Source organism: Parasteatoda tepidariorum, chromosome 6, assembly GCF_982258835.1.
Source record: "Parasteatoda tepidariorum strain Cologne lab strain chromosome 6, Ptep-v5.0, whole genome shotgun sequence".
In the NCBI taxonomy this organism is placed as follows: Eukaryota; Metazoa; Arthropoda; class Arachnida; order Araneae; family Theridiidae; genus Parasteatoda; species Parasteatoda tepidariorum.
The window spans coordinates 103,664,537-103,691,592 of NC_141760.1; the positions used below are offsets into that span (position 1 = coordinate 103,664,537).

Genomic DNA, 27,056 nt, shown 5'->3' on the forward strand with positions numbered 1-27,056 from the left:
ACAAAAACGTAAACACAATCCCGTTTTGAGTAGTGTAAGCTGTAAGCATCTTTAACTATAGGCACAAGCATGGGATATAGGTATCTCACACCTAACAAGCCTTGTTTATTTAAAATTGCAATTTATCCCATTTGTCTTTAAATTTTCGTTATTTTTCTATCGTAAATAAATCTACATTGCTATGGGGAGTAAAAAACACAAAAAGCATCACAAATCAGATAAGAAAGATCTATTAGAAGGTAACTGATAATACTAAAATATCTTTTGATTCTCTCGCAAATGTCTATTCATCTGCTCTACAAATTTCAAATTATTTTCTTTTATTATTACGTGATTAAAGTAATCTTCGGTTAATTATTATTCTAAATAACTATAACGAGGTGTTAAGTTCTAATAATATTTCAAAATTTTTTTATTTCAGTCGTTGATTTTTAAATCATACAGGGAACAAAGCTTTCTTAAAAGCAAAACTTAATATTTTAATTTTAGAAGTAAGCAGGTTTATATGCATAATTAAAAGTATATATAATAGAACTATATCGGCATATTTTTCTTACCACTTTAGGCAGTAAGTTTGATAAGTGTTAAAGAAAGCTGTCTTGTTTGCTATTATTAAATTTGGTTAAAATGATTATAGTATAGGACCATTATATATCAATAAATATAGGATTATCTTTATCTAGTATTGTTATGTTAAAATATTTTCAGCCTATACAAAGAAATTCATGCAGTACCTAAAGTTAATTTGATTTGTCAAACCATGTCTTTGTGTAGTTTTATTTTCTGAAATTTTACCTACTATAAAGAATTCACCTTAAACTTGGAATTGTTTTGCTTATTAATAATCAAATTTATACATTCTGTGTCAGTTATTACAGTGAATTCTCTTGAGAGAAACCTCTCTCTGTTCTACAATAAAATGGTTGTTAATGAAGGTTGTTCATTCTTGGCGCGGAGAAGCCACGTGTGTTTGCGTCATGAATACCGGATAAGCAATTAAAGTTTAGGGTCAATAAAAATAACCCCTACTGATTAAATTATGTGTAAAAACAAATTTAGCAATTATAAATGATAGAGCTATTTTAAATCAATAAATATTTATGTTTTTGTTTAAGTTTGCATTTCATCATAAAAATTTGTTGAAAAATGGGAATATGTTTGCTTGAGATGCTTGGTTTTTCCTAAAATAACTCTTTTTTGGAACTAATTTAACTTTCAACTTCAAAAGTAAATCATTGATTGCATTATCTAGCTGCAACATGAGATTTTCCATATCTGTTAGAGATCCTGAAAAAAAGTTTTCTCTAAAGAGCCAACTCAGAAATATTTTGAACACAGGTGGATCAACTTATTTGTTTTGTTAATATTATTTATTTTCATATTTTTTCGTGTTTCCTTATTGGACCTTTTCCGCATTTTGTGCAAAGACTTGCCAGGTTCTTCGACAAGGTTTTAATGCCTGAAGATCTTATTTGACGCAAAGTCTATGAAAAAATTTTGTGTCTCCTGAAATTTATCGTAAATAGAGGATGTCTCTATACATGGGTGGTCTTTCTTGCAGGTTTCACTGTACTAATAAAATTAATGAGAAAGGAAAAATATAACACAAAAAACAGCTCCCTAGTGTTCACCTTTATTCCACTGTTAACCTTTATTTATGGTAACAAAGCAGTACATTGGTATCCTTTACATTTTCTAAATTTATCAACAGATGGCCACACAAATTATAAATGGGAAAATAGCTTCCCATTGGCATTTAAAAACTAAAAACAAGTAAGAAAACTTCTCATGGCCATAAAAAAGGTTAAACACAGTTCATTTAATGAGAAAGGAAAAATATAACACATAAGAAAAAACAGCTCCCTAGTGTTCACCTTTATTCCACTGTTAACCTTTACTGTAGCCTTTATTTATGGTAACAAAGCAGTACATTGGTATCTTTTATATTTTCTAAATTTATCAACAGATGGCCACACAAATTATAAATGGGAAAATAGCTTCCCATTGGCATTTAAAAACTAAAAACAAGTAAGAAAACTTCTCATGGCCATAAAAAAGGTTAAACACAGTTCATTTAATGAGAAAGGAAAAATATAACACATAAGAAAAAACAGCTCCCTATTGTTCACCTTTATTCCACTGTTAACCTTTACTGTAGCCTTTATTTATGGTAACAAAGCAGTACATTGGTATCTTTTATATTTTCTAAATTTATCAACAGATGGCCACACAAATTATAAATGGGAAAATAGCTTCCCATTGGCATTTAAAAACTAAAAACAAGTAAGAAAACTTCTCATGGCCATAAAAAAGGTTGAACACAGTTCATTTCAGTTGAGTTTCTTCATTTCAGTTCAAGTTACAGTTAAGTTTCTTTGTATGTGAAATCATTTTGTAAATTTAATTTTATCAGGAATAATCCTTGGTACAAGTTTTGGGCAATTTTATTGATTTTTCAATGAATTTTTAGAAGCAAAAGGATTGAATGTGAATAACATTGCATTTGATCTAGATTGGTATAATGTAAAATGTGATAGATAACATTTTTAAATTGATTTCTTTACATAGTTAGTTTATCAAAATTTGCTTTAAAAAAAAAATCATTGCTATTTTTTATTATTTCTTGATTTCAGTCCACATACGAGCAAATCTCAAACTAACTTAACCATTAAATATTGGAAAATAAATGAAGAAAAAAGAACATAATCCCAAAGATAATTCAATTAAGGAAATGAATATTGTATCTATAATTAATATATTAAAGTAAAATTTATTACCAATTTTTTAAAAATAGTTTTGGTTGAACATTTATTTAATCATATTTAAATGTTTATAATCATATTTAATGTTAATAAAAAAAATAAGTCTTAGTCTTAAAAATCATTATTTCTATTAAGGTTATTCTTTTATTAACAAATTTTCAAGAATATTTAACAAATTGCAAGAATTGATTCCTATGTTGGAACTAGCAGTGTGTTGAACCAAATTCGATGGCTAAAAATTTCCAATCTCAAACGACAAGGTTTAATAAATGTTATCAATGTTTGAAGAGTTAAAACTTAAGAATCATTTATATGACATAAATAATATTTATAATTAAATATACTGACTGGGTTAAACATAAAGCTATTAATATGGCATATTTAATTGCATTTATTATCATTAGCAGAGATGATTGTGCTCCCGAAAAAATCCAGATTTCCTCATTTTTTGCTAACCCCAATGCGGAAGTTTCTGAAAACCCAAGGTCCAGAAGTTTCTAGAAATCAGCAATCGCATTTATGTATAAAAATTCTTTAATATTTTATTTAAAAATATTCGAACTGGAATTTATACTTGCCATCTCTTTAATTTGTAAATATTTTTTCTGGTAGAATAATAAATGTGATTAGAGATAAAAGTAAACTTTTACATAATTATTCATTTAAATTATGCTGCATGTAATTTATTTAGAATTTCATGTTGTGAAAATATCAATGATTTATATTTATAAAGACATTAATTTTTTGAAATGCGTGATTAATGATTTTACTCAAGAAATTTTCAGAATTTTTGAGTTGAGTATTAGGAATCAAAGGAAGAAATGAAGATTGAATTTTTAATTTTTAAATTCATTATTGCTTTGTTAATTTTAAAAGCTTATACCACAGAAATTAATAATCAATGTAATAATGTGTAAAAATGTTTTTTTTGTTTTGTTGTTGTTGTCAGATTGATAGGAGAAACCTTTGAAATATATTATTGAAACATATTTTTATTTTATTTTTATTTATTCATTGCTTTGTATACCTGCCAAGTCTCCTGTTTTTTAACGAAAACTCCTGTATTTTACGACTATCTCCTATTTACCTGTATATTCTCAACAGGGTGCATAGCGTTTCTAAAAAGTGCTTAAAGGTGCTTCTTTTCGATTTTCGTTTTTTAGAAGCTAGTAAAGGTGCTTTTTTCATTGGGTGTTTTTAAAAAGTACTTAATTTTCCCTTTTTCAATATGAGATTTTCCCTTTACCATGTTGATTTTCGCTTTGAATTATGCAAAAAGACATAGTTCACATTGTTCTACTCAACGCTTTCACTATTCAACCCCAATCTATTTCGGCATATTGTCAGTCCGTAGCGTCTGAAAATGACATTCGTTTTACATGCTTCAAAATTTCAAAACAATGATTAAAAAACATAGCCAAAGGTTTTTTTTTGTGGCATGACGATTAAAGCAAGATAAAACTGTCAATTGTCAAAGGCTTTCCAACCCTGCCTAATTATGATATTTTTTTTAAAGTGCTTGAAAATATTTTTTGAGTGCTTAAAAGGTGCTTATTTTTTGTTGAATAATTAGGCTATGCAACCTGCTCAAATTTCTCCGTATTTGTTAAAGAAATTTAACAAAAAAAAATTTTTCGATAAAATATTTGCGTACGGCGAAAATACTTTGCTTATTCCTCAACAGATAGTGCTATTGCCAGTACTGCAGTATGTTGAGTGTTTATAGTTTAAGTAATTATAAATAATGATTTGAAAAAATCTTTAGATAAAAATTTATATACATATTTTTTACTTTGCTAAATGTCAGTGCCTATATTATTTCCATTTTTAAATTTCTCCTTTTGACTTGCATGATGTATCAAAATTGTACTCGTAGCCTAAAAACTGTCTCTAGTAAAATCTCCATTGTTGACAGGTGTGCTTTGTTAACTTTAAAATTTTGTACTACAGAAATTGACAATCACTGTAATTATGTGTAAATTTTTTTTTTATTAGATCGCCAGGAGAAACCTTTGAAGCTGGTACTGAAAGTGGGTGGAAGTGTTCAATCACCAGTTCATGCATCCAGTTCAAACTCATCTTCTGCTCAAATACCTCGACCACCAGCAGATGTTAAGCCAGTATTCGAGGAGCCCAAATCAGTTGAAAAAACTCCCAGTCACTCTCATGAGAAGCATAAAAAATCTAAAAAAAAGAAAAAGAAGAAGTCCACTGACAAAGACAAAGAAAGGCATGAACGGAAAAGAAAACATCATCACCACCACCATCATCATCGAGAGCATTCTCACGATCGAAAGGTTTGTTTATTTTACTCTACATCAGAGGTTCTCAAAGTGGACGGTGGTGAACTTTTAGCAAGATGGTGGATATTCAGGGGTCTGTCCAAGCCAAATTTACTACCGTTTAGCGGTACCTTCACAAATTCAACTTTAGGAGCAACTGTAGTTTTAGAAGATACTTTTTCTTAAAATTTTATTTTCGTATCCCTTAAGAAACGATAAATCCATATTTTTGTGTTGATTTTTTTTAATATAATTTTTAATTTTTCACAAATTATGTTTAAATTTTCACAAAATAGGTACCTCTCAGAAAAAGTTAGACAGACCCCTGATATTTTAAGAGTGTGAGGGAGTTATTTCGCGATGGCTGGGTCATGAACAAATTATGGATTAAATTGCTATTGGGTACTGAGTAAGATTTGCACATTTTTTGTTTTGGCATTGAAGAATTATTTACAAATTTAATTTTTTTATATTAATTAAATTTTTTATGCTCATTTTAAATTTATTAATTTTTAAATGCATTATTTCTTTCTTACTTTTGATACATCTACTAGTTCTGATATTTTAAGTTGAACTGCTTTCGTTATTTTTCCATAGTCCCTTGAAAAACCATTGATTAAGGTTCTACTGTATTGTATTTTGAAATACGAACATTAAGGTAATATGTATAAGGATCATAAGGGATTTACATTGAGTAGAGGCATAGTTACTGAAGTAATTAGTTAAAATATGTAAATAAATAACACTTATTTGTAACCAATTGGTTAAAATGTGTGAAATGTTTTATAAATCAATTGTTTACCTTTTGAAGGAGAAGCGTCGAAAAGAGCAAGACCGTGTCCTGACTGATACACATGAGGACTCTTTACCAATGCGGGTTGATCCCCACCCGATTATGCCAGAAAAAGCACTTAGAGATGCCAGAACTTGTACGTTAAAGAAAAAGGCTATGAAAAGCCCTTTGCAAGTACTTTTGTATTACCTGCTCAAGAAATTACAACTGTACGTGATATTTCTTTTGTAATATGTAAAATTGATATTATTATTACTTTTCGATAATATCCTTTTTTTTATTTCAGGAAAGACCCCCAAGAATTTTTTCAGTGGCCTGTTACAGATGTCATTGCACCAGGGTATTCCAGTATTATATCAAACCCTATCGATTTCAGCACCATTAATAGAAAAATTGACAACCGGGATTACAAATCAGTTGCAGAGTTTAAAGTAATAACTATTGTATTTGTTATGAATCAACTTTTGTCTTATAATTTGTTTTTCTCTTTAATTTGCAAATGTTTCACAAAAATAATTTAATAATTTTAAGATTGATAGTGTTTTAAGTTAGAAAAAATTGTATTGTCCTAGTCAATAAATTTCTTAAACCCATTTCTTTGTCCCATAAAGCTTAGTACTGAAAAATTCCTTTGGAATTGCTATGGCAGTTCAAGTCAAAGTTTGGGGTAAATCGACAACTAAAACACTTTTGTCACCCCTCATCCAGGACTGAACAATTTAAATTAAAACCAGCCCTTATATGTTGTAAATGTCTTTGAAGCCATTTTGCTATATTTCAACCGAGGGGGCTGGTTGTTGGCTCTATTCCCATTTCTGACACCAAACGTTTCTTTCATTCTATTTCATCCCCTCTTTGACTACAAACTAGGAAAATACTGGGAATTTCGTTTCTTATTTTCGTCTTTGAAAAAATGGTAACCACTCAAAGTGATATTTAAGGAAGATATATTAAACTATACGCCCGGTGGCTGAGCGGTAGCACTTCGCGCTGTCGTGCCACAGGTCCCTGGCTCGATCCTTGGGCCGGGCAAGGTTGACTCAGCCTTTCATCCCTTCAGTGGGTCGATAGATGAGTACCAAGCATGCTTGGGAACTAAACACTGGGGGTTCCGCGTTCGGCTGACCACCTGACCGGAACATCTGCTCCAGCACCCCAGAGCCCAAGGTCAAGAAAACTGAGATGGGCATAGTAGTCCTTGGCCCTCAAGGGCTGTCGCGCCGCTGAGTTTAGTTTTATATTAAACTATTTCATTTAGTATAGCATTATTTGTTTTGAGTATGTTCAGCTGTTCCTTTTTTCTCTAAGCTTTTTCAGTAACTCGATAGAGCTCAGTACAGTAATTGTGTTTTAACTCTTAATATATTGTGTATAATATGTATAGGGAAAACACAGGGAATTTTTTTTTCTCCAGATTTGAGTGACTACCCTGTCATTACATTAATATAGAATCAATATAATTTGTTCCAATGATTTCATTCATACAGCCTATTGAGTATGTGTCTCAGTTAATGCACAAGCGGTGTTGCATAATGCATACCTGCCAAGTCTCCTGTTTTTTAATGAAGACTCATGTATTTTATGACTATCTCCTGTTTACCAGTATATTCTCATATTTCTCCGTATTTTTTGAAGAAATTTAAGGAAAAAAAATTTGCGATAAAATGTCCGCTAATGGCAAAAATACTTCTCTTATTCCTCAACAGATTTTGCTTTTGTCAGTACTGCAGTATGTTGAGAATTTATAGTTTCATTAATTATAAATATTTCAAAATTTGATTAAGAATTTTAATCATATTCTTTTGGAAATTCTTAAAATGTCAGAGCATTTTTTTTTTTTTTTTTGTTCTGTGAAATTAAGTTATTACACCTATTTATTAAAATTAATGTATAATGCTTTTGTGCAACCTGCACTTCTCATCACTTATTATTTCCTGGAGATTTCTATAAATTGCTGAGCATTAACGAACTAACTTTTATGTGTAGAACTAATTTTTATAGTATTTAAATAAAAGTGTTTTTAATTCAATCTTCGATTCACTTTCAGTCCGATGTAAAGCTCATGTGTGACAATGCAATGATTTACAACCGTTCGGATACAGTATATTTCAAGTCTGCAAAGAGAATGTGGCACGCTGCACAGAAACTCATGAATAGGGTAGGTCATCATTCTTTTATAACCACATTTGGGCTCTTACACTGTTTTTGAATGTTATCTATGCAGATTTTTTAAGCATGTAGCTCAATGAACAAAAATTTTTAACAGTTCTAATAATATTTTTTAAAAATAAGTCTTAATATCATTTACAGTTACATTAATTTTTACAAAACTTAAAAAAAGTGTAAAAATTAAAAGCTTGCTGTTATGAAAGTTAAGTTGAGTTATGTCAGCAGCATGCAGTTTTAAATTTTTTAAAGAAATTTTAAATTGATGAATTTTTATTTGTAAGCCTTTCAAAATAGAACCGTGGAAAAAAATGAAATTTAGTTTTCAATGTCCGCAGTGAATAAAGTTTTCATGTGTAGTTTTCATACTCACCGGTGTAATAAAAACAATTTTAATTTGTCTTCAATATTTAATTATGTATAATATTTACAAAGTATCTGTATAATATTTAATGCATCATCAGCTCAAAATCGGTGCAATAATCAATATAATGTCAATCATCAGTGCAGCCAGCTTAGAAATAAATTCCTTTTAATTTGAACTTGGTTTGGTTAAAGAAAATTTCCTTAAATCAAAATTCCAAGTGGTAAAAATAATAATTAATAAGATATAAGATGTTTTAAATCTTTCAATATTTTAAGAAAATTTTCGTTAGCAAAAAAATATTCAAAACAAAATTTTCTCTTTAAAAAAAGGAAAATTTTAAATATTGAAAGATTTAATTAGGTTTCAGTGTTAAAATTTTGTATTTTGCCATGTAAAATTATTACAATTCAAAATTTTTTGGACTGTTATTAAATAAAATAATAAAAAAGAATGAATATTTATTAAAATCTTTTGTATGGAATTACCTTTGAACAAATAAATTTATATTTGTGTTCAAAATTTTTTAAATTCGCCTGAAAAGTTCTCAGGCTATGGCGAAATGTGCAAAAAGTAAAATTAACATTAAAGGGTCCAAACTTAGAATCGCTTTCTTGACTAAACTATGGGTACCATATTTCCCAGATTGTGGCTACCTCCTATATTTTGGGCATCAGTAATCCATGGGTGCAAGTCTTCCGTCCCCAGGACGGATTTCCGTCTTTCGAAAATGTTCACAGACGGAAATAAGACTGACTCGAAGACGGAAATCGGAATTATTTTTTTTCTGTCCTTAAAAATATTTTTTAGGTCTACGTTACTGGTCTACTTTCTTATGTCATGTTGTTGTTTTATCAAAAGACAGATGAATAAATATTTTTTGTACAGTATTTAAACTTGATGCATTATGGTAAAGCTTTCTTAGATAGTTTGCATATGTCGAGGGGGTATTGTGTATGTTAGGTATTTCAGTCAAAAAATTTTCAGTCTTGGCCTTTTTTCCAACTTGCAGCCATGCAGTAATCTGAATCCGTTGAAAAAAAGGTACATTTATTCAGAGAAGGTATATTTTTATGTCTGATTTTGTAACTTAAAATATCATATCCACCAATTAATTAGCATATATAAAGTCACACCCCCAAATCGTTAAGATTGAGATTAGATCAAAAGTTATTCAGGGTGGTCCATTTTTTATTTTGCACACTTTACATATATATACATACATATACAGGGGACTGTCCAGACATTTTGTAAAAGGTCCGTTTTTGTAAAATTGTGAAAAAATTACTCTTCATTTGTGAATATAAAATAAACGTAAGTCACATTCTTTCAACCTGCTTTTATGAATTTGTGCAAAAAAATTTCAAGGAGTTTTTAAATTGTAAAGAGATACGAGATTATGCTCAGCACTGTAAAATTAAAATTTAAAAAAATTAAATTTTCAAAAATAAGCAGCAATTGCTGCTTCCAAATTAGAGATGCAACATGCAAATATTTGGTATTTAGCCTATACTGGTGAACGCAGAATATTCATTTCGTACGAATAATGGAAGAAGCGTCTGCCGAAGACAAACTTATCAGCATATTCAATCACCCTTTTGTTTGCACTATTACAAAAAAGCTTACCAACTTCTTTTTGTCAATGGCATTTAAGCAATGCATTTCTTCCAGGATCAGTTGACTAGCTTAAAGCGCACGTTCCCATACATGTTGGATTTGAGTACAGATGAACTGGGCTTTGACATTAATGATGAAAATGAAGAATGTATGCCTGGTACTGAAATCACCTCTGAGCCAGGAATTGTTGCTCAACCTGAAGCAAAGAAATCTAAAGTCGCTCCATGGTATGTTTCAAATTAATCTTAAATATTTCGAATTATCTTAATTTCTAATTTTTATCATCATATTTCTGTTAAAGTTTTTTTTTTCCTTTACCTCATATTAATAATATAGCAAGGTTTCAATTATTTTTTCAATAATAATTAAACTTATCTTGTGTTTAAATATATATTTTTTTAAATATATTTATGCAAATTTCAATTTCGAAGTTGGGGAATTTTATTCTTCTATTTGAGTAGCAACCCTAAAGATATTTTATTAAACTAATCTTTTGAACATGTTAAAGTTGGAGTAATACTGAAGCTGAAGATGATGATGATGATATAAGTCCTGAAGAAATTTTACAACAAGCACAGAAAGCAGCTAAGGCAGCAGCTGATCGTTTAACTCTGAAGAGACCCAACTGCAAGGTATAAACAATCATTTTTATCTTTAATGCATTCGGTTTTAGTTTTCTTGCAATCAATTGCTTTTTCTATTTTGTTACGTATATTTCTTTTTAAGTATAAATAATTTCTAAGTATTTAAATATTATGTATTTAAATTTTCTCTTTATTGTGATATAATATATATTTATATCACAATAAAGGGAAAAAAGGAAAAATGAAGAAAATTATGAACATTAATAAATTTTATTTACTGCACTTAAGCTGCAAGTATATGGAATTTATAAAATGAGTTAAAAGCATGGAGAAAACATGGTAAAAATTAAAGATTAATAAAAAGAGAAGAAGAAAGAAATTATTAAAATAAAATATTTTTAAAAAAAATTTAAAAAATAATATTAAAAAGCCCGAAAACAAAAAAAAAAGAGAAGATATCTCTTCATCAATTACATAATTCCAACAAGTTTTTTTATGTAAATTCTTTGTTTAAATTTGCTTTTTTAATTCATTATTCTGAACAAAATCCTTTCCCATAATTATTAAATCATATTTTGTTAAAAATATATTAAAAAATGCAAACAATGGCATTTTTCGGAAGTAATTATCATAAAAAAAAATTTAGCCAATAAATCAGGCAGAAATAGTGACCTCAATTAGGAAAGCGAAGTAGAATAAATAATGTTTCTCTTTTTAATAAGTGATGAGGAAAACTTGCTAAGCATTTCCCCAATATAAAGAACGAAGCAACCATCTTTCTATGCGATTGCACCTGTATTTTGATGCCAATAAAATCCTGCCTGTGTGGAAACAAAACACTTGACAGTTTACTTTATGTCACATGCACGGCTTTATTGTTAGAGTTACTCATTGAATTTTAAAAATGTATTCTAGCATTTTTAGTATTCATCGTTTCAAGTTTTTCTTTAAAATTAAAAATCGCTTGTATTATTTAACTATGTTTCAATTTAATTAAAAATGTTCCTTTATGTACTATTAAATAGCCGGATGCGAAATTCGTATCAACCAGCCATCGCTGGGATTTGAACCCGGGTCACCTCATTGGAAGGCAAACGCTATATCCACTGAGCCATCAGGGCTCAAATTTAAACCTGGGCGAAATTAGGAATTTTCCCGTATAAACCCAAGTGGGCTAAGTTTCAGCTAACTCTGTTAAAGATGATTTTAAAAGTTGCACCAAATAAGTAGGCCGAGTGAAATCAATTTTATATACTCTGAGCTTCCTTTTCTGAGCAATTAAATAAAACTCTTCTTTTTGTATGGAATTAAGTTTAACAAATCCAGAAATTTATATTGTAGAAATCTTTGTAGTAGATTACTCTTTAAGTGGGAGTAATTGAAACTAGCTAGTGATTTATTATTTTTTTAAATTATTCAAAAATTTTTGTGTTTGTTTCAGTTTGGATTCTTGCGCCAAAATGAAAATGGAACTACCACTCTCTCTATAATACATCCAAAAGCAGGTAAATAGTAAGCAAGTGTTTTGATTAAATTAGGTGTGTGAGTTAGTTAGTGTGTGATCTAGTTTGATTATAAGCATGAATAAAAATTGTAAAGACATCGACAAATATTTAAAATTATTTTACACCTGTAAGTCTCTTTTTAAGCATTTTTAATTTCTTTTAAATTCTAGGTGACAGGGAGATGAAAGTGAACTTGGAAATGTTAACTGGAAAAATCACTCAAGGAACTGGTACAATTGTTGGATTTAAAGAGGATTCGAAAAATATAATTAAGCCTGGTAATATTTCATATTCATGATATTGTGTGTACTTTTGGTTGTAATCAAAAATAATTGTGTATATTTTTTTTAAAAATTCTTGCAAAATTATTTTCTTTTATTAAGTAAGAGAAATCCCCCCTCTCTCTTTCTCCCACCCTGAATTAAGCTTTAGTCTAATTTTATTCATCCTTTTGTTGAATTTGTCCTGCATCTTCAAACTGTTTTTAAATCGCAACTGCTTTTAAAAGCGCTAGGAATTTTTCAAGTAACAAAACATTTATTTGTTACTCTCATAACTTTATTGTTACTCTCATGGAGCCTGACTAAGGCAGGGGCATACGGGGCGGTTGCCCCGGGCAATGAACTTTTTTTAAAAACAAAATATAAGTACAATGTAAAATCCTTCAGTTTTATGTTAGCTTCTTCATTAATCTATCTTATGAATACAATCTATATTTCGTAAATCCATGGCTTTCTAAGGCGGAATTCAGCTTAATTTTCGCAATTATGATGGACAAATTTGGCCAATCAAAAGCCTATATTTTTATATTTTGCAAAATGCGATATGTTTAAGAAAATACAGGCTATTGATTGGCTTAATTGAACCATCTTAATTGCATAAATTTAGCTGAATTTAGCCCTAATATCAGCAAGGATATGACTTTTTCGCAGCTAGATGACAAAGTTAACAATCAGAAATCTGCATTTGGCATGATGGACATAAAATTGCAGAAAATCAATCAAATGGAAAGAATGATATTTCGTCTGACCATTGGAGGGGCAGAGACTTTATAGGTTTTTTAGTTTCTAGTCAATTTTCTTGTTATCTATAATGAAAAGAAAAATTTTAGTACCTCCATAAAGTTCGGCTGTTCATTAGTAAAATAGTGAAGCTGAGGGGGCCCCCTAAGAAGTTTTTGCCACAGGCCCCAATTGAGCCAAGTCGGACCCTGCATAAAGTGATTAATTGTACATAGTTATACAGTGGAAAGGGTGTTTTTTAATTTTAAAAGCTGAGTTGTGGCAGCATATTAGTGAAATTGGGGGGGGGGGATTTATTGCATGTGTAAAACAAAGCAAAAGAAAGAAAAATACTGCCTGGGAATCAACTATGGTTGACAAATTTATTTGGAGAATTTATTGAGCTTCTTACCTTATTTAATAAATAATTCTAAAACCAGTTTTCAAACTTTTTCTTTGAGCTTTTTTCTGTTAATTATTAATACAATTTCTTTATTTCTAAGACTAAGGACTAACAAAAATGATAAAATTTAGGAGCTAGGGAAATTTTTTGGAGTTAGCATTATAAATTTATTAAAATATAAAAAAGTAACATCTAATCTCCATATTTGACCATTTAGTGAGATGGATCATATATGTGTCTTTTTGCAGAAAAGGAGTTAAATATTCAATTAAAAAATCAAATTCAGCAATAATTTTAAGAAAATAAATATTTTAAATACTAATACCTCTAATTTAATTAATCAAATTATGAAATAAACACTAAATTAGTCGATAAATTGATATTTTTTCCTTTAATACTATGATGTCTCTCACCTTTGTGAGATTGTTTTACTTTGGTTTGCTCAGTTAGTCACTCTCAAGGTTAACAAGAACTCTTCATATATATAATAATATTTTAATTTATGATTTTTGAATATCTATATATTTACAATTAAATATCAACCGGTACATAAACTACGTAACATAACAACTCCGAATATCTATTGCTCCCTACTGCCTCTCTACTCTCTCTCTCTCTGCACCCAGTCTCTCCACATTCAATTTCTATGTATATAATCCTTTTTTTCTCACCAAAAAATGTCTTTCTCTTCTCCTTACTCCACCCCCACTCTGAGGAATGACACTTCCTTTGTCCCTCACCCTCTGACCCTCGGGTCAGGGGTCAATCAAATGCGTGGGAGAGGAATCAGAATCCTGTATTGAATCAGTATTAATATCTAATAAATATTAATACAGTCATTAGATATTGAGTTTTAGTGTTGAAATACTATCGCCAATTTTCCAACAATGAAAAAATTATCAATTTTGACTCTTTTTTCCCCCTTAATGCATCCTCTTGCTTATAATAATTCAAACATAAATATCAGTCGTCTCTAAGGGAATTTTCTAACAGCAAGGGCCATCTGGCGCCATGGGCTTGCTGGTCCTTGTCTAAGACTATTTATTATTTTTATAAATTTATATTTTTTTGTGAATCCTATTGCTCACTCATTTACACTACACTATAATTTAGCATTTTATGATCTAAAGAAGATTCGGATATTGTAATCTTGTAAGAAGAGGTATATTTAAGTCTACTTTTAATTGTTAACGAAACTACTAACATAATTTCGTTATTTCAAGGACTGTATATTAATTTTCACAACTGTTTTTTTTTCCTACTTAGTTCATTATACAAATTATGGACCCTATAGCTCATATGCACCACACTATGATTCAACGTTTTCTAATCTGAGTAAAGAGGATTCAGATCTTGTACTCTCAACTTATGGGGATGATTTGGGTTTACAGTATGCTGACAGGTAATGTGTATAAACTTTTCCTTCAATTTTAATGTTTAGCGTGTTCTTAGTTACAAAATTGTATTCTCTGAATTGTAAAATTATTATGATGCCTATTAATTAAAGTAATACTTGGTTGTAAATAAAATTTATTTCGTATTAAACTTTCACACATCTACAACTTATCACCCCTAATTTATCTGCATAATTTATCTGTTCCCTCAGTTGTTTAATGTTTAAAGGGATATTATTAAAACATACTGAACTTCTAATCAAATATGCTGAACTTCTAATGATTCTGAAACAGTGCAAATACTGGATTATGCTGATGCTCTGGTAATAATCGTACAGACAAAAAAAGCAGTGTTGGAAGTAGTGCCTCTTCAGAAAAGATACATCTAGTTTTTAACAAAGACATGCCAATTATTAAAACACCTGCAAATTTTTAGAAATTCTAAATTCGAACTTGTTGACTATTTCACTTATCTTGGTTCAAATATTAATGCCTTAAACAGCATAGGCACGGAAATAAAGAGACGCATTATAGCAGCCAATCATTGCCTACATGGCTTAGGAACATTTCTAAAGCCAAAATTAATTGAAAGTCAAGCAATAATAATGCTATATAAAATAATCATTAGATTTGTCTTAACTTATAGATCTGGTCTTTAAAACACAGGCAGATCTGCTTGCTGTTTTTGAGAAAAAGACCTTGAGAAAAACTTTCGATGGTATGAATGTGGATGGCTTATGGAGACAAGGACACAATTTTGAACTATGTAGGCTATACAAGGAAGCTGATATCAACAAAACATCAAATTAGTCGTTTAAAGCTTCCATGTCACTGATTGGGCGAGGATCTCAAAGTCCTATTTAGTGAAGACTTTGGCCCACAAAGGGCTGTCATGCCCATAGAAGGAGAAGAAGGACTTGTGATTTCTTATTATTAACTTATAAAACATAACTGCCTGCATTGATTTTGAAATGTGTTTACTAGATGTAATAGAGAAATCTGATTTTAGATTGACGATTGACCTAATTACATTTATAAATGACATCTATTGTCTTACAGGCCGAAGTGAAAAAATGTAAAATATCTTGTTCAAATTTTCAATCGTTAATAAAATACTATTTATTCATCCACTCAAGTTTAAATACATTTTTTAAACTTGTTGTGGATGACACTTGACGTTAATATAGTTTTTTCAAATATTAAATCATTAATTAAGTTCGATTAATTAATTTTAGTTTTATGTGGGAGAAGAATTGTAATTATTTAATAAAAAGGAGCTAAAATAAGATTTTTCTTTGTTGACCTAAGTAGGAATTGTCTTTAAAAAAACTTTTTTTTATATTACTTGTTTTCTGTCTATTTATTAGTCTATTTTGAGCATCAGATAATATTTTACATGCTCCATCTCACTATTTCTCTCTATAAGATCTCCGTTGTTAAAAAATTGCTGACACTGTTCTTATAAATTGGACTGTAATATTCAACTGAAATCAGAGACTTTTTTTTTTTCAAAAAAAATTAAACAAATTAAATAACTGTTTAAGTCTTAACAACCATGCTCATAGACTTACAGTTTTGTAACATAGTCGATTTTAAAGTTTTATTATATGTTCAGTTATTCTATAATTTTTTGTGTAAATATATTTTTAATTGAATGGCATTAAGGTGTTATAAAAAGAAATAATTTATTTTCAGCCTGACTAGTTTTGCCAGAGATTCAGATTATGTGATGAACATGGTGGACAATCTTTTGGATACTTTGACGGGTGGAGAACATTCCAGAACAGTTAAGATATTGGAAGAGGTATTTATTATATTATTATTAACTGTTTTAACACATTTTTTTTATCAATCTTTAGCTTTTATATTTCTTGTTTTAAAAACTTTTTGTTTTCGTTTAATTGAAAATATATTTTTTTTTTTGGCGTGATCATCATTCAGTTCCTATTTGGTAGTAACTAATGCCACTTGATACATCAAGATTGAAGCAATGGGCACTCAGAGATGCCAACTGCTCCGGACACGCCAAACTAATTTTTTTAAAAAAAAAACGGTAAATAACTACAAAGTAAATTTTGCAAATATTTGACTATTTTTGCTTGCTTTTTAAAAGGTACATAACTACAGTGTAACGTCCCATGTCCGGACGTCCTTTTCCCGGAAGGGTCGATTTCCCGGACATTTTTTAACAATCAAAATAAATCTCTCCTTCCTCTTTCCTAAAAAAAAAAGGTCTTTTGATACATTTTCTCTTTTTCTAGCTTGCACTGAACCTCTGATTTATGCATCGAACCCATAAATCACCAGAAAGGGGAAGTGAAGATCTACCAAGACCATTGAGTGACCGTTAGTGACGCTCCTCCCTTGGAATGTAGGAAAAAGAGGGAGATTTGTTTTCAAAAGACCGCAACTGAGTCCCCCCCCTCCTTTCCCATGCAGGTGGCTAGTAAAAGACTACACTGTACTATACACTGTACTATAAAGTGGTGAATTATATAAGCCTGCGAATTATTTAGAAATAGTGGTGGATAAAAATCTACTAAATTGAATTTATTGAACTAAGAATCACAATTGATAAACTATCACTTTAAAACATATATTTGCTGTCCAGAGCAAGTTGGCATCTCTGGGCACTGAAAGCATTTTATTTGCATTTTCATTAACTGCATGAATATCATTTTTGTATTATGTCAATTATGGCGTTATTATTATTTTCTGTTTCTTAGTAACATAAAATAGTTTCTTCCGAATCTTGATATGGATTCAATTATGATTCCTTCCCGAAATTGAAAATTTAAAAATTGCAAATTTGAAAGGAAAGAAAGTATATTGAGGTACAAATCCAATAATTTTTTGTTGCATTTTTGCAGAAGAGGCTGATGAGGGAAGAAGAGGCTGCCTTAACCAGGAAAGTACTCAATGAAAATGAATTAATAAAAACTTCACATGAGCCTGATATAGATTCGCTGCAAACCCTGGAAGATATTGATCTTGAGCTCTCACGCTTGGAGCATATTGGTATATTTTTCTCTTTAGCATTTTTACTCATTAAAAATATATATTTTTCAAAAGACCTTTATCACCCAATAGAGAAATCACTCAGACTAAGTAATATAGGTGTTACTGTAATAGTCCAAAGTCTGGTAAAACTTAGAATTTACCAAATTGATTTGGTAAAAGTCTGAAATCTGCCTAGGAATTGCCAAGGCCATCCAATATAAGCTCAAAATATAAAGACTTTTTTTTTAACAATTGCAAAAATTATTTTTAAAAATTATTGAAATCTCTTCGGTAATTATCAATAAAATTATGCATTAGTTTCACATAAGATCTTATTTATGAAGTAGCATAAATATTGCAGTGTTTTTTTTTTTTTGATTTTTTAAAATTCTTTTCATTTTTTGAAAAATAATTGTAAGATAGTTCGTTCTATTGATATAATTTTAAATCATACCTTGTTTTGATCATTTTTTTTAACAATTGCAAAGATTATTTTTAAAAATTATTGAAGTCTCTTCGGTAATTATCAATAAAATTATACCTTAGTTTCACATAAGATCTTTTTTATGAAGTAGCATAAATATTGCAGTGTTTTTTTTTAATTTTATTAAATTCTTTTCATTTTTTGAAAAATAAACGTAAGACAGTTAGTTCCATTGATATAATTTTAAATCATACCTTATTTTGATCACTTCTACAATTATAAAATTAAAGTGTGTTTTGACATTTTTGAGACACTCTAGGACATATAGTACTCTTCCATTATAAAGGGCCATTGGTTTTGTTTTACTCCAACTCAAACACCAAATATAATAATCAATCAATAATAATCGCTGCTTATTATTTAAAAAATCTTATTAATCAAAGGGTGAGACTGCCAGTGCCTTTTTTACCTTACATTGATGTTTACAAAACCTGGAAAGTACAGAGAATTTAAAAATTAACAGGGAAAATGCAGGGAATTTTGAGTTTTTCTTTACAAACTGGGAAAATACAGGGAATTTGTATTTGAGCGAGTCTGCCAATCCATGTCCTGAGGGTGTAACCTTGCATTGCTAGCAAGGGTGGAAACAATCTTTATGACATTTATACATAGCATCTACCTCGGCACATGTAATTTCTTTGACTCATAAATATTTCAGATGATCTTAGTCTCATATCTCTTTGTTTCGTTTACCTTACTGTCATACTACTTACCCATGACGTTTCCGACCATGGGTTGCCATACTATTCTAAATAATTGTGATGTCCCCTGCCTCCCTTTAAAGTTTATCCTAATAATCCTGGGACACCCTGTTTAATTTGTTCATAAACCATGAAGAGGTCAGGAAAATTTTTCTTAATTTTGGAAATGAATCCTTTAGTGTTCACCATATTTTGAGGGATGCGTAACATTAATAATATCAATTGTTTTTTAATAATACATAATTTTTAAAAAAGTGGCTATATGTTTAGTTTAAAAACACATTAAACTTTGAAAATTGGCTTCTATTAAAAATGTTACTTTTGCAAACTGGCCGGTTACAAAATTTCCTAATTTTGGCCTAATACCTGGATCTAAATTGTTTTAACTCATACCATTTGCTGTTACGACAAACAAATTGCCCTAAATATTTGAACTTGCATTGATTTTAGATGAAAACAAAAAATTAGAGAATACTGAAAGGAATGAGCAGCGTAAGCAACTTTTGTATTTGAGAAAATCCATCCAGCAGAAGCTGGACAACACAACTCTGCTTCTGCACGAATTGAAGAAAGCCCAGAATGAGCGACTTAACGCAAACCCGCCGCCTCATTTAGCTCTCATCCGTACTCCCACTGCAGCCGAAAATGAATTAGGTTAGTATTCATATGCATTTTGAGTGATATTTTTCATTTTAAAATAATTTTACTATTTAATTAATTTTTTTCTTTAAGCATTCTTGTACATTTTGCTATTTTAAAAATATCAAACAACATTTCATGCTACGGTGCAATTCTGATGTTCTTGAAGATTTAACTAAATATTTATTATCGGGTATTTATTTGCATTTTATTTTATTCATAGTTGCATATTTATTTTATATACCTCTTTTTTTATGTACTTTGCAAACAAAAGTTAAGATTTATAAATAAATATGTTTTTGAAAATTTTTAAGGGTATTATTTTAAATTTTAAGGTCAATTTTTATAGTTTTTAGAAGCTGTTTTTGCATTTTTAAAAAAAGGAGCATTTTAATAAGAACTTTTAAATTATCAAAGTCCTAATCCTGTTCATTACAATTGCCCAGCGATTAGAAAAACTACACAATTTTAGTAGTTTACCACAACTACAGCTACTTTGCTACAAATGTAGTTAACTAAAACTACTTTTTTTTTAAATGTAGTGACTACAAACTACTTTGGAATTTAGTAACTTCTTCACTATTTTAAGGGGATGAAGTTTGCATATATGTTCAAAATAATTTTTAATAGGAAATAGGCTTACATTAAATATAAGGGAATAATAAGGAAATATTTATTCATGTTTATAGAAGCTAGTTAGTTATTCTAAAGCATTTTATTATTATTATTATTATTTTGAATTTGTTCATATTACCTTAACCATTTTATGCTTTTTTCGAAAGCGAATATTTAATTTAAGAAATACGAAATTATCTAATACTTTCAATTTTTTAATTGCTTAATGCTCTTTTATTCAGAAAAGTTGAGTTAACTTCTAAGAAATTAAGTATATCGAAAATATGTTCCCTTCCTTTGAAATACAGTAAGACCTCGATTATCCGAGCTGTGACCGCTAGTACCTCAGAAATCTCGATTAATAGAAACCATGTATAAAATCCTTCTGCGTTTGTGAATTTAACTACTTTTAAAGTAAAAAACAATGGAACATTTTTTAAATGATAAAAAAGAACATACATGATGTTTCATAGTTAAAAAGATTTAAAAAGGAAATCAACTCTTGTAGTAAATTTTAAAAAGTGAAATGGAATTTTTTTTTTATCTATACTTAGTTAAATATCGAAAGACACATTTTAAAAAATAACACAAATCTCAAGAAAATGCAACGACACGTACAACGAACTAAAATGTGTATAATTTTTTTCAAGCTCATTTTATAAAGGAAGAAGAAAAAAAGGTTAAAAAATTACATAAAATTAGACTTCGTTATTCCCTCGGTTAACAGAAACCTCGGTTAATCGAGGTTCTACTGTAACATCAATATTTTACGAGCGTGCATTTGCATGTGAAAACATAACCAATGTGATTAATTGTCTATTTTTTGTAATGGTTAGTTTAGTTATTAGTTATTCTGTGAAACCTCTCAAGAGCAACTACTTGGTGCTATAGTAAATGGTCATTATCGGAGATAAGTCATTCTTAGACCTCCATTGACCTCAAAATTCTATCGAAGGTGCATAATTTTTTGTAACCAATTTCAATTTTACTCTGTGTCATTTTCTCAAAGAGAAAATGCCACTTGTGTTGGCATCGTGAAAACTGGATGGATGAATGAAATTTAGCGTCTATAAAAAAGACCCCTACTGATATAATTATGTATAAAACGAATTTTACCGATTATGAATGATAAAGCTATTTTAAATAAAGAAACAATTATGTTTTTCATTTAAGTTGGCAATTTATTTTCTATCATAAAAATGATTTAATTTTAAAACAATGTGAAGAGGTTTGTTTGAGTTGCTTAGTTTTATTTAAAATAACTTTTCTTTCTAATTTAGCTTTTTTTTTTTTTTTTTTAAATGACCCCTACTGGTATATTTATGTGTAAAAACAATTTTATAGATTATGAATGATAAAACTATTTTAAATAAAGAAACAATTATGTTTTTTGTTTAAGTTTGCAGTTTATTTTATATCATAAAAATTAGTTAGTTAATTATATTTTTTAAGGATAACTCTTATAGTTTTCTTATCTTTATTTTCCTTATTTATCTATTTCAGCTATTCTAATATTTTTTCTATACAATTTTAATGTATTTTGGAATTTTTTATTTTTTTGGAAAATATGGTATAAAAATCAACTTTGCAGCTTTAAAGAATAAAATAAGAGTATGGATGGTAATAAAATTGGAATAAAGAAATGGAAAAAAAAAATCATCTTATTTGTTTCCTATTTTTGACTACTTTGCAATTTTAATTATTTATTTACTTTTACAATGTGCTATTATTCATTGTGTTATTTATCTGTAATATTTTTATAGATTAAAATTATATTTTTTCACTTTTATATTTTTTTTAAATAATTTTTTTACTGACTTTTTTTTTAAAGGTTCTGTATTTTTCAGCAAATATGAAAGCCTATAAATTTTAACTATAATTAAAACAAAAAAAAATTAGATGTGAGATAAATTTTTTTTTTTTTTCTTTTTCTCTGATTGATTTTTCTGATTGATTTTCTTTTTCTTCTGATTGATTAATTTCTCTGTACTAATTTTATGGGCAACTATTAATATGGACTATTGTTGACCCTTTATTGTTATTATGTGTTAAACCTCAAAGTGTATTATTTTTTTTAATGTTTTTTTATAAAAACTTGTTAATGAATTACCCGAGGCATTTCCTGTTCTGAAGCAAATATTATTTTTCCATGATCAAAAAAATTTTCTTGTCTTTTGTTGATTGTAAATTCTATATCTATGCAATAAAAATTAATTCTATATCTATGCAATAAATAAGTTGATATTTCTATTATTTGAAGATTCTTAATGTACTATTTTTTTTTCTTTAAGCTGAGAAAGTTACTAAAAAGTTGATTGATGTGTCCTCTCAGGTAAGTGTGTTTAATAATAATTTAATGATTGTTTCATTTTTGAATTCCGAATAATAAAAAAAAAATACTCTTTCAGTGAAAATTTTATTCTTACCTATTTTTTTATTACTACTAGGAGATTAAGACCCCAAATCGCTGCCGCTCACCAATAATCGCTGCCGCTTCGCAATAATTGTTGTTCCTTGGAAAAAAATAGTTTTTCTACTAACGTTAAAATTATTGACTTAACATGTATGTGCTAAAAGGATATCTGTTAGCTTACGCTTGTGCCTTCACTTTCCACGTCTAAATATTATTATCTATTAGTATTGTAAATATTTAGATATATTAGGGAACAGAAAAAGTTTTTTGAAGCTATAATTTTTTTTAAATAGCATTTATATTGTTATAACAAATTTTACTAGTTCACAACTGGGTGAATATATTAAATACTATATTTGCTTTGCATCTCATTGCGCGTAAAGCTGATCGTTAAATTCTAAATCATTTAACAGATATCTTTAACTGTAATTTATAACTGTATATTAATGTTATTTGCACAAAAATAATAACTGTAAAACAGTTAAGGAAATTAGATCACCTTTTAAATAACTTTATCTTAAGTTTTAAACTCTTGAATTAAAAGCATAACAATAGCAGTACAGTAAAATAACTTTAAATTAGGTATACAAAAATATTTATAGAAAAACTATACCTTTATGATTTTTATTAATTTTATGTCGATAACAACCAAATCAATATGGAAATGAATGAGGAAAAACTGGATCCTACCGCATGATTTTCCGGCCAATAAAAATACACGGACAACAATGGAAAACTGTTAGATTTTTATATATAGTAAGATTATTATGTGATTACTATTAACTACTGACTTTTCAAGTACCTTAATTTCTTTAGTCAGTCATAAATACCCTACCCACTGGATATTTACCCGACCCACATCTGTAGCAACAAGGTATGCAAAAGATAACTCATCACTTGCCGCCTAAACTATTAAGATTACTCCTTAGCATTGAAAAACTTCTATAACTCAAAATAAATCAACTATAATTCAAAAAATAAAATTTAATTTGTCTCATGCTCCAACATTGAATATTTTTTATTACTCAAAAATCAATTTGTTGAGTTTTATAAAAATTACAACTTGCAACATTTTAATAATGTCTAGCCAAGACTATTAAATTCTTTCAATTTTTGCGTACTACATTTCTTTTTATATCATTTTCTCCTCATATATTGATGTCTAATTTGGAAAGAATTTTACTGATACTTAAATGATCAATCATCTGTAAGAAGTATTGTTCTTCCAAATATAGAAAATTTCCTGGACATGGAGAAGAAAAATATGAAATAAAAAAATTTAATCTTTTTACAAAAAACTAAAACAATAAGTTTCAATTTTTTATTGACATATTATTATAAGATTCTGATTTGACTGAAAAAAAATTTAATTCTTTATTCAGTAAGGTGATATGTCTGATTTGATGTGTTAACATTAAAATTATAGTGTTATATGTCACCCTGTATGGAGGAAAAAACATAGTTAATAGAAATAGTTAATGAAATGTTAAATGAAAATTATTATTATTTTCAGCTTCCCCCAGAGGTGATTGTGAGTGTCAAAGGCTTGAGAAAAGCAATGGGAATTACTTTTCATCCTACTAATTTCTCAGAATCTGGCAAAGTTAGTAATGCAGCATCTGGGGACAATGAGAAATCTGCAGATTTGGATGAGGGGATGCTTCACTCTGCTTCCCCAACTGAAAACAGGCTCCACCATTCAGATTTAGAACATGAGCTTCACGAATTTTTGCAAACAGGATCCAATTCATAAGATCATCCTTTTCTTTGACTTATTTATTTCCACTGCATATTTGTGTACAGTTCCTATCTGTCAGGACAAATTCTCTCCCTTTTCATTCTTCAATTTTTTTTTAAATGTTTTTTTTGTATATATATATTGTGAAATAAAACATTTTATTGCAATTTTTTTTTTAACTAATTGTGTATTATATTTCATAAAATGAGCTAAAAACAACATCTGAACAATTTAATTTCAATATATAATTCATATTTCATTTTCAATATATACAAGGTATTCTATAACCTATGAATCATCCTTTGAGGAGTTAAATGGTACAATTTCTGTAGAAGAGGAAAAAATACAGAAAATTTATAAAATTCAACGGAATGATGAAATACAACACCCAAAATATTTTAACACAAACTAATTGTTAGCAGAGCAAGAGGACATCTAAAACTTCATTAATACAAACTTTTAAACACAGTGGCAACAAGACATGAAAAAATGTTCTAGAGAAGATAATTATGAAGGTATTCCATAATGACTATATGCATTTTTTGCAAAATAATAAGGTATTAGAAATCAGGGATTCGAATTAATTAAAGCTCAATTCCTCTTTTGCTTTTGTTGTCCTTAATAGTTGTTGCAAATGCCACTATTCAATACCATCAAGCTGGGCTTACGTAGAACCAAGCAGATTTAAGACAGGGGGTGCACTTCTTGTTTTTTAGTAGCGCCATCTATGTCCAAGAATACAACTTTATCACTCACATATGTTACAGTCCGTTTTCTCATTCACACACTTTTCATCCATCCACAATGAAACGGAGAACAATCAATCTCCAATCCACTGTCCCCAGAGGTACTGATTTGTTATGGGAACTTAGTTACCTCGACAAATTTAACATCAGTCACCAATTTATACACTGGGAGTCTTTAGCCGTTCCTCAATAGTTATCTCTTTTTATCCAATAACTGGTTAAATAATTCATTAAAATGCAGGTTAATCTACATTCAATATTTTAAAAGAGGGGTACTAACTTGCAGATGCTTTTTTCCTTGGCAACTTCAATTATGTAATTTCCAAGAAAATTATCTTTTCACGAAAACTAGATATATTTGTAACATTTTTAAAAATTCCCTTGTTATACCTAAGCATTAGCGATTATTGAATTACTATTAGTGTGACTGCAATTAATGACAAAGTTACTTTTTTTTAAAAAAAACTAAAAATGGAATAAATATTTCCAACATTGATTATTCAGCTTTCATTCGTATTTTTTATCACTAGCATTTAGCAAGTTGTGAAAAATTTTCGAATATTTAGAGCAAAGTCTTATAACTTCTAATAAATACTAACTTAACTTCATAACTAAACTTTGAAGTGTATGTTAGAAGTATAAATAAATATATTTATATTTTAATTGGTATCATTTAATTCTGCCACAATTTTCTCATTGAACAATTGTTTTGTATATCATAGTTCAACATACAAAATTTATTTAATATAATAAAGTCAGATAATTATTTTCCTAAACAGTTCATGAAAACTCTAATTAAATTAAAACCATAAATTAACATTTGAAACGTTTAGGAACATTTTAATATTCAGAACTTAATTTATGAATGAGTAATGTTATATATCTTTCAAAGCTCTGAGAATCACAAAATACAAGTTTTATATGGTTATTTATAAAACCTCGTTATTGTGCCATCAAATACAGAAAATTAAAAATAATAATTGGAAGGGTGAACAAATATTGACCTACAACGTAACATACGACTGAAAAAAGTCGTTTTTTTTTTTCGAGAGGAAGACAAAGCTAAATGTTTCTCTTCTAAAAAGAAAGAACCTCTCCCCTCTTTCTGTTAGCTGACGAAGGTCGCCTAACAAGAGAGCGGGTCAAGAAAAGCTTTGATTGGATAATCGCGACTCTACTTAATTTATTCGTGTCTAAGTTATTAGTTAATAATTGAACAGTCTACTTGAATTATTAGTCTATGGTCGGAACCTTTTAGCTTTTTTTTAGTTTGAATGTTTACATTTGCCTCATAAGTTAGGTGATCTTTGAAGTAAGGTTCTGTTACATAACAAGCTCTGGGGTGGATCCTTGAATAGCCCATCCCATGGCGATTTTTTTTAAATCTCACCAAACTCGGTTTCTGGAAGATATTTCAGGAGATACGTTGCAACCTTACAGAGAGTATTTTAATTATTTTACTTTATTAACAATATTTTAATAAATTTGTATTAATTTAAATTGTTTTTTTAAGCAACAACGTTGATCCAAGTAATAATTCGCCAACTTGGCGAGATTTCAAAAAGTCGCCAAGGGGTGGGCTATTCTTAGATTTTACCCAAGCTTTACTTTGTGAATGTTTGAGAAAGGGAAAAAATCTTTGCAGGCATCAGAACCACTTCTTGTTTATATTAAATGCAGAGATGAGGCCTTAGTGAGGAAAATATTTGTGGTTTGACTTTAAGGTTGGTTAACAGTTAACTTATCTTCATCGAATGAAAATTCGATTAGTTGTTCATTTCCGTCTGCAAAAAGAACGAAAATAGCGCAAACACAGCGCCCTCTGTTCCGCATCATTCCATTTAACTTT

At 29.0% G+C, this 27,056-nt stretch overlaps 1 protein-coding gene across 1 annotated transcript; it reads left to right on the top strand.

The window, feature by feature from the left end:
* Positions 1–24,636, top strand: Brd7-9 (Bromodomain containing 7/9). Its single transcript, XM_016054748.4, has 15 exons — positions 1–239; positions 4,758–5,059; positions 5,856–6,046; positions 6,124–6,268; positions 7,885–7,995; positions 10,039–10,211; positions 10,493–10,616; positions 12,010–12,073; positions 12,244–12,351; positions 14,744–14,879; positions 16,567–16,675; positions 17,742–17,889; positions 19,507–19,710; positions 22,602–22,642; positions 24,237–24,636. The coding sequence occupies exons 1-15, from the start codon at positions 182–184 to the stop codon at positions 24,474–24,476; spliced, it is 2,154 nt and encodes a 717-aa protein (XP_015910234.1). The 5' UTR covers positions 1–181; the 3' UTR covers positions 24,477–24,636.
* Positions 24,637–27,056: the final 2,420 nt, after the last annotated feature.

Excerpts from the sequence above, each read along its gene's own strand:
- Brd7-9 (XM_016054748.4), top strand. The coding sequence starts at position 182 with ATGGGGAGTAAAAAACACAAAAAGCATCACAAATCAGATAAGAAAGAT. Across the intron at positions 6,269-7,884 it reads AATCAGTTGCAGAGTTTAAA|TCCGATGTAAAGCTCATGTG; the intron begins GTAATAACTATT and ends ATTCACTTTCAG. Across the intron at positions 12,074-12,243 it reads TATAATACATCCAAAAGCAG|GTGACAGGGAGATGAAAGTG; the intron begins GTAAATAGTAAG and ends TTTAAATTCTAG.